This window comes from Arachis duranensis, chromosome 2 (genome assembly GCF_000817695.3).
Source record: "Arachis duranensis cultivar V14167 chromosome 2, aradu.V14167.gnm2.J7QH, whole genome shotgun sequence".
Classification (NCBI taxonomy): Eukaryota; Viridiplantae; Streptophyta; class Magnoliopsida; order Fabales; family Fabaceae; genus Arachis; species Arachis duranensis.
Genome location: NC_029773.3, coordinates 8,326,663 through 8,335,781, shown reverse-complemented (window position 1 = coordinate 8,335,781; position 9,119 = coordinate 8,326,663). Strand labels below are relative to the sequence as shown.

At 31.9% G+C, this 9,119-nt stretch overlaps 2 protein-coding genes across 2 annotated transcripts; one reads left to right on the top strand and one right to left on the bottom strand.

Moving 5' to 3' along the window:
* On the top strand, positions 1–2,778 carry LOC107473326 (elongation factor 1-gamma). The gene is made up of 8 exons (XM_016092872.3): positions 1–187; positions 288–354; positions 618–767; positions 845–905; positions 997–1,049; positions 1,164–1,265; positions 1,651–2,158; positions 2,267–2,778. Exons 2-8 carry the CDS (start codon positions 346–348, stop codon positions 2,644–2,646), a joined length of 1,263 nt encoding a protein of 420 aa, XP_015948358.1. The 5' UTR covers positions 1–187; positions 288–345; the 3' UTR covers positions 2,647–2,778.
* Positions 2,779–5,919: 3,141 nt separating this feature from the next.
* Positions 5,920–8,436, bottom strand: LOC107473327 (F-box protein PP2-A13). Its single transcript, XM_016092873.3, has 3 exons — positions 8,098–8,436; positions 7,611–7,729; positions 5,920–6,693 (listed from the first exon to the last, which is right to left on the bottom strand). Exons 1-3 carry the CDS (start codon positions 8,428–8,430, stop codon positions 6,270–6,272), a joined length of 876 nt encoding a protein of 291 aa, XP_015948359.1. The 5' UTR covers positions 8,431–8,436; the 3' UTR covers positions 5,920–6,269.
* Positions 8,437–9,119: the final 683 nt, after the last annotated feature.

The following is a 9,119-nucleotide window of genomic DNA, read 5'->3' as shown; positions in this document are numbered from 1 at the left end:
ACTGCTCAATTCTCAATTTCTCATTATTAAATTCTCTGGTGTACTGCGATATTGTCCACAGGATATTCCATTTTCGGTATTCGACTCTCTACAAAACCCTAATAAAGTTGGCTACTTGGCCTTTCCGCCTATCTCTATCTGCTAGTTTTGGATCTCATCATCTCAGAGGGGCGTCACTTGGAAGCTGGTAACATCGATCTCTTCACGTTTTCTCTCTGTTCTCTTTTTCATTCTTTCATGTCACGTTTTTTGAGTTCCTCTGTTTCTTGGTTGAACTGAACTAACAGGTTTTCCACGTCATCATCGAGAGCTTCACGGTTTTCTTCTTTGAAGCGAACCGAAGCCATGGCCTTAGTGAGTCCCTCTCTCATTCTCTCTCATTCTCTCTCATAATCACCATCTCTTGCCTAACCATTTCTCTTATTATTCTTATTATTTAGGCTTTAGGGTTTTATTCTGAATTGGGGTTTTTGAAATAGTAAGCAAATTTCATAGATGAGTTTTTTATTTGAAAAATTTACATAATGAGTTCTTGATTGATAAATGTGTTAAGTTTTATACTTGTGTTAATCTAATCTATAGTTCAGGTTCTCTTGATCTAACTCATAGTTGCGCAGATCCTGCATGCAGGTAAATCAAACAAAAATGCTTACAAGGCACTCATTGCAGCTGAGTATGCCGGCGTGCAGGTTCAGTTGGCCCCCAACTTTGAGATGGGTGTGTCTAATAAAACCCCTGAATTTCTCAAGATGAATCCTATTGGCAAGGTATCGATATTTGTCTACTCATTAATCGCTTTGATTTGGTTTGACCTTGGTACTTACATTGCATAGTATTCTTCCAGGTTCCTGTGTTAGAGACACCGGAGGGTCCTGTATTTGAGAGCAATGCAATTGCTCGTTATGGTAGGATTTTACAATCATTATTCATTATTTGATTTATTTTTGTAGAAATCCCAACATTATGATATGATCTTATACATGATTTATTTTGCAGTTGCTCGGGTAAAGGGGGACAACACTTTGTATGGTTCTTCCTCCATTGATTATGTAAGGGTTTGAAACCTGTGTTCGTTTCTTCCATGTTTTGGTTCATAATACTTGTCATTGTTCCACTATTCTTTTGTATTTTTTGCTCATATTTTTAATTCTTTTATGTTGAAGGGCCACATCGAGCAATGGATTGATTTTTCATCATTGGAGATTGATGCTAATATTGGCAGGTGGTTCGCCCCAAGAAAGGGATTTGGACCTTACCTTCCTCCGGTTAGTAGTGTACAAAATGTTTTGTTAATGTTAATTTCACCTTTTTGAAACTGATTTGAAGTTTGCAATGTGGATTGTAATCTCTCTGGTTGCTATTCCATCCCCAAACAGAAGTATGAAAAATGATGACTGAGAACTAATGAACACAAATGTTTGTGCGTAGTTTTTTAGTCATGTTTCAAAATTTGTTAACTGTTATTGGCATAAAGAGCTGGAGAATGTTTTGCAGTTGAATGGTATTATGTGATGAATGAGTGGTATATATGTTCATTTAATAAAGTTGAAATCACTTGATTATGTTCATGATTTTTCTATTTTCTTTCTATATTATGTTGTTAGTGCCACTAATGGTTAGCTTCAATTTTATTTTCTTTTTGGAATGAAGGCCGAGGAGGCTGCAATTTCTTCCCTAAAGAGAGCTTTGGGTGCGTTGAACACTCATCTTGCCACTAATACTTACCTGGTTGGACACACTGTGACCCTGGCTGACATCATAACAACATGCAACTTGTATTTGGGTTTCACTAATATCATGATCAAGAGTTTCACCTCAGAGTTTCCTCATGTCGAGAGATACTTCTGGACCTTGGTTAATCAGCCAAACTTCCGCAAGATACTTGGTCAAGTCAAGCAGGCGGACGCTGTCCCCCCGGTTCCATCTGCTAAGAAGCCTGCCCAGCCAAAAGAATCTAAGCCCAAGGCGAAGGATGAGCCAAAGAAAGAGGCGAAAAAAGAACCGGAAAAGCCCAAAGTAGAAGAAGAGGAGGAAGAAGCTCCCAAGCCAAAACCCAAGAATCCTCTTGATCTTCTCCCCCCAAGTAAGATGATATTGGATGAATGGAAAAGGCTCTATTCGAACACCAAAACTAATTTCCGTGAGGTTGCAATCAAAGGTATTTTCATTGTATCTGTGTAGCTTGATCCGTTGCAAGATTTATGGTTACTTGTCATTTCAAATTATGTCTTAAGAAATGGATTCCAATTTTTTTCATATAATGCAGGATTTTGGGACATGTATGATCCGGAAGGATATTCTTTGTGGTTTTGTGATTACAAGTACAATGATGAGAACACTGTTTCGTTTGTGACAATGAACAAAGTTGGTGGGTTTCTTCAGCGGATGGATTTGGCCCGTAAGTATGCATTTGGAAAGATGCTTGTGATTGGATCCCAGCCACCATTCAAGGTGAAGGGGTTGTGGCTTTTCCGTGGTCCAGAAATCCCCAAGTTTGTGATGGATGAATGCTATGACATGGAGCTTTATGAGTGGAGTAAGGTTGACATATCTGATGAAAATCAAAAGGAACGCGTCAATCAGATGATTGAAGATCATGAACCATTTGAGGGAGAGTCTCTTTTGGATGCCAAGTGCTTTAAGTAAACATGTGATTTTGTTTCATGAAATGGTATGTTCTTTGTTTGTCTTCGATTTTGGTAGAGTTTTGATTAAGGTTGCTACATTTTTAATGGACGTAAGCATTTATAAAATTACCACTATTGAGTTTTATTTTTATCTTTTGGGGGATCAATTGGATAGACTGAAACTGCGGAAAAGCTTTATATAAAGAAATGGCAGAACTAATGTTCAAACGACACAACACAACTGCTTTTAACATCCTGTTTAAATCTGAACAAACATGATAGTAAATTTGTTCCATTTTGATTCTTTCTCCACTATTTTAAGTTCTTAGGACGGAAAACTAGGTGAATTTGTGAGCGGTGTTATTATTATTATTATTTAATGTTCTATTGTGTCTTATGGATAGTTATCCTCTATTTTCATAGGTTGAGGTTTTTATTTTCCTTTTGGGTAACCTTTTGAGGTTTATATTCTCTTTTACGGAAAGGGTATTTTTATTGTGAATAAAAGTGACCTATAATTTGAGTGATGTCAAAAGTTAGTTTAAATTCAACAAAAATTAGTTTTATTTTTTTTTTCTTTGCGTTTTTCTTTTCCTTTGTGTTTTTTTTTTCTTCTTTTACATATTTTTATATCATCGGCGTTTTTTATTGTTGTTATTGCTGTATTTTTTTCTTCGTCCTCTTGGTGGTTTTTGCATTATGTCTATCTTTTTTTTGTTTGATTTTTTGTTTTTTTATTGTTATTGCTGTATTTTTTTTCATCCTTTTGGTGGTTTTTGCATTATGTCTATTTTTTTTTTGTTTGATTTTTTGTTGTTGAGATTTAAACAAAAGAATTCTGAGATGTTGAAATAAAAAAAATAAGATAATGATGATAAAGAATGAGAGGAGTTGAAATAAAAAAATTAAGATAATGATGATAAGGAATGAGAGGAGTTTTGAGTTATGTAAATTTTATTAGAAAATAATACTGAATTTTTCACAGTAACAAAAATAGCATCGAAATTTCATGATTTTAACATCGAAATTTTGTTATAAATATAGAAATATTTTTTTAATATTGCATTTTTTTTGTTTCTTATTCTTTTTTTGATTTTTCTTTCTTTTCTTTTACTCTTACATTTTCTTTTAGGAGTATTATTTTCATATTAAACTTGAATAAATATGTATTGTAATTTTATTTAATTGAATGAATAAATTCACACTTATTAGATTAAATTTTTGTTAAAAACAAAAATAACACCGAAAATTTCGGTGTTAAAACTAAGATATCTATATGTTATTGTTAAAAAAATTTGATATTTATTTTTATAAATTTTACATAATTTTAAATTTTTTCTTATTTTCTGTTATTTTTTAAATTATTATTTTATTTTATTTTTTATAATTCTTTTTTGTTTTTTTTTTACTACGATATGATGATGATGATAGACGAGGAAAAGAAAGAAAAAAAAAATATAAAGAAAAAGTAAGGAAGGGGAAGAAGATGAGGTGGTAGCGATGGTGATGGTGAAACAATGACAATAACAAAAAAAAAAGATAAAAAAAAGAAAAGATATATATAAATATAAAAACGTTTATATAATTTGGTTGGATAAATTAGGTCGCAGAGATTTTTGATAATTTAGATAGACGTGTTTATGTTGAAGTTACAAGAGTTCTAAATAATTGAGTTGGCGATGGAATGTATCTGTAGAAATATGTCAGTGTTTCTACATTAAATTGTTTCGTGGATAAGATTGAAAATGATATAGATTCACCTAAACACCAATAAAATAAAGATACATGAGAGGTAAGAGACAAAGACGTAATGATGTTTAGACCTACAAACGTGTATCTCTATTATAACAACTTTTATCAACAATCGCAATCAAAAAGAGAGATATAAATCATGTAATTTAGAAATTGTAGAAGGGCAATTAGTTTTGGCTAATAGTTTATAAGACTAACTTCTTAAATAAGTTCTTTTGAAAAAAAATTTAAAATATAAGAATTTTTATTAATAACTTTTAAATAAGTTATTTTGTGTTTGAAAAGTTATTATAAAAATTCTTGTTTTAAAGTTGTGTATGAAATAAGAGTGATAAAATAACTTTTGAAAATAGAAAAAATCATATTTTTTAACTTCTTCAAAAGCTTTTAAATAACTTTTTAAAAAATAAAAAATTTATTTAAAAAATTGTACCAAACACTATTAATATAACTTTTTATAAGCCAAAAGTTAAAAAAATAGGTGTTTCCAAACGGACCCTAATTCTGTTTTTGGCATGCTTTCTTTTCTATTCACTCCCTTTCTCACTTCTTCACTCTCCTCTTTCACCTTCACTCCTTTACTTCTTTTTCTTCCTCAATTCATCATTCACCTCAAATCCACATCAATGGCAAAACTGTTTTCAGATTTTGATAAGACGTTTTCCCTCTTTAATTTTGTGATTTTCGTTTTTAATACTAAAGTTGGGGAGCAGAACATTCTATCAATTTCTGGAGTAGCAGCATCGTTTTATCGGTTCTTAGTTTTTTACACACATGCACATAAAGAGTCTTGTATAATTTGTATCTTTATTACAAATTTATGAACAATTTGAAAAAAAAATATACACACATAAATATTATATTTTGTATCTCTTTATATCAAAATAAAACATGCTACTATAAGAAATTTTTGTTGCATTTTCTTTTTTGTTTGTGGTTGGGTTTTCTGTTTGAAATTTACCTAAGATTTTGTAAATGTTAGACCAAAAAAATTATTGAACACTTGACTAGAATTTTCTTTGTAAGAGAATTAAAAACAATCCACAACAATATCTAATCTAACAATTTACACCAAAAATAGAGGTGCCACACGGCTTCAAAGAATACCCTGGCTTTACTCTTAAAAAGAAGAACAATTAAAAAATATAAATAAAAAAACTGATTACCCTCAAAATTAAAAGAGCTTAATTTTCTTTTCTGCTAACACTCATAAAAAAAATAAAGAAAAAATAGTGTTTCATATACAATATGACTAATAAATATTATTATTTTTTACTAATATTTAACCAATAATAATTTATACCTATATTTATATAGGTTTTACACAAAAAATATATATAATTTACATATATGAATTAATACAGTTTGTATTTATATTTTTTAAAATTTGCGTACATAAATTAATAAAATTTATTTATAAAAATAATTTAATATTTATACTAGCCAAATTATAACCAAAAATATTAAAACTTTCTGACTCCTAAGAGTTTCCCAGCTGAAATAGAACACCAACCGCTAAAGATCTCTCAACTAAACAAAGCAATCAAATCACAATATTAACCAAGAAAAATATACACAAAACCCACACATATATTATGGCTAAAGAGGGAAGGAAAAACGTACAAAAATGTATGTGCAACATTGTCCTACAAACAAAACCAAAAACCTAAAGGAAAACTAACTCTTGAACTTTGAAGCCATGTTTGGAAGCATCAAAATCTACTTTAACTTCCCTTAGTATGCTACAACTCAAAACTCATAAAACTACTAAACTCAAATGCCTCAACCCATTCCTCATTTATATACACATAGGTTGTGTTTGCTAAGTATCTTAACATAACAATTCAAGAACAGTCTCATAAGATGATTACCAAACAAAGCCTTAATTCCCTATCTACAAAAACAATCTACACCCTTTCCTACTCCACTATTGCATATAAACACAGAATCTACACACAACCCACCTTTTGTGTGAGTGCAATCAATCTGAGTCAATGAAAATTTGATCTTCATCAAGTCATTGGAATCCTTAGAAACAAAGGTTCCGGCATGGTAGAGGATCCAATGACCTTGATTATCCAAATGGCTTTGCGACACCACGTGGCCACCGGAAGTTGTTAGCTGGAATTTTACAGGTTTGATGTCCCAACCATGGATGTGCTCGGAGTTACAAACTCGACGGCCGAGCCTCTTGGATGACTTGCCGAGCATAAGCCTGAAGAACACATTGTATGACCCGGGTGGAAATCGGAATTCAATATCTCCTTCCACTTCAAGCCACCAAATTTGATGAAGATATGCAATTGTATGGAATCTGTTTGGAGAAAAAAGAAAATATATATTAATGGGATTTCAATGTTGTCTTATATTCTTTTAACACATGCAACTAATAACATAACCAAATAAATAAACACATAATATTAATGCAAATCATAGTTGAGTTTTTATATACGACGGCCAATTTTTGTGTGCCTTTAATTCGGTGCTGAATTTTGCAAAACTTACCTTTTAAGTTAAAAAGTGAATATTTAAGAATTTATTTTTATATTTTTAAATTAAATATTGACTTTTCTTTTTCTTTTTTTAACAAATTTTAGGCACTATAGTAATTACTGACAATTCATTTAGTCGATACAAAAGGTGGCAACACATAATTAAATGGGTAATGATAGGTAGACAAAAAAAACAGGCAGAACTTGCCTTATTTAGCATTAATTAATTGTCGTAACAATTAATGAATGCTAAATAAGGCAAATTATGGCTGATTTTCTTTAGTTACCAAACATTTTTGATTAAATAATAAAAAAAAAGAGCCTAGTGCATAAACATCCCGCATTAACGCTAGATGCAAATTAAATTCTCAATTAAAAAAAGGGGTTCGTGCAAGATTATAGACCCGGATTTCATGTGTTCTAGATTGAGCCTGTGGGAAAGTACGTAGGACCAAAATTCTGAGGTGATCGTTCCAACTTTAGACATGTACTAGATTTTGACGTTGGATATTCTTAGATCTTAGTAAATTGGAGTTTGGGAAAGTGCCAATTTCTGAATCCTTGAACTTTTAGAGCCAGAAAGCGGGCCTAACACAGTGTAAAATGTGTGAAACCAATCCAGTAGTGAAAATTTTTCATACCAAGACAAAAAAAGAAAAAAAAAGAAAAAAAACTAGCTAAAATGACCAATGAACAAAATTAAAGAATAAAAGGAGTTTCACTTACAATAATCTCTCACCTTGACTCCTCTGTAGAAATGTGACTCCAATATCTCCGATCATCTATTCCTGTAATCCTCAATGCTTTGGAAGAAATTGCCAAACAAACTCCACCGGTTTTCTTATCTAGCCAAATTTCCTACACCAAGCACAACATTATTTACACCAATCACTCATTAAAAAGCATGATGAAGTGGATCAAACAACCCCATAATCTCCTCCATCCTTTTTTGAGGTTAGATTAAGTGTTTATCATTAGGTCAAAAATTACATAGCTTCTCAAAACTCCATCTAATCAAAACCTATTCCTCATAAATTTATTACAAGATTCAACCATATAACTTCAATCCCATGCTACTTGTCAAATTAAACACTTATCATTAGTCATAACTCACAACTCAACCGTTGACTATTGACCTAACTTTATTTTCTTGTGATTTCCCAAACCTACATCCAACATAAGAAACTGCACATCAAACATAGTACTAAAACTTAAAAAAATCTAACCTTTGTTCCATTGTCAAACAAACTAGGCTTGCAGAGTCTTGCATACACATCCCTCTTCCCCAAATCCTCCATTGAAAAAGCATCATCATCATCATCTTCCAAAGCCTTCTCCATGATGAACCTATAATTCAAAGGCAACTTAGATTCCCATATGAAATCTGCCAACGAAGCACCACGAAACGCTCTATTCAACCGTGCAAGCTTGCATATATCAAGAGGGTCCAAATACATTAACACCAATGCCACACAACTCTCTGGTATGTCCCCAAGTCTTGGCTTCAAGGGACCACCATCACCATCATCACAAACACACGATGACAAATTAGAACCCATACCAACACACAATCAAATATTCTCTCAGATCTCAATGACCCAGAAGCTGAATTCGCCTCAAAATTTGAGCTTGAACTTGAATTTGTAAACTTTGAGATAAAGGGGTAGAGAGAGAAGAGTCAATAGACAAACAACTCCAACATCATGAGACAAATACATGGGATTATTTTGACCAAGATATATACCAAATAAAGGGAAGAAGAATAAAGCAAGGAATTTTCAAAGGGTCATGAAAATTTTCACAGCTTGTAGAATTGAAATGGAAAAAAATAGAAAAGAGGCCGGGTGTGTCCTAGTTGTAGTTGGAGAATGGATAGGGAAACGACACGAACACACGATGATTCCTATGAACGACACGCATGTGTGTCAGAGTGGGTGCCGTTTTATGTTTACAGCTGATGATCTGGGACACTTTTGAGACTTAAGAATGGAAACATGAGAATTTGGTGTTCTTATCCAAAGTACAAGCAATACTCGCGACTTTTACGCAGCTTTGTCAGATAAGTTGTCGTGGTCATTATCAATCATTATCACATTAATTACTCTGTAGCATTAATTTTAACTTTTAAATCGTAGATATTTTTTTAATTTTTCTATAAACTCCTAAATAATTTCTTAAAAAGCTGTAATTTAATTTTAAAAATTATACCAAACATTAATATTACTATTTTTCATAAGTTAAAAGTTCA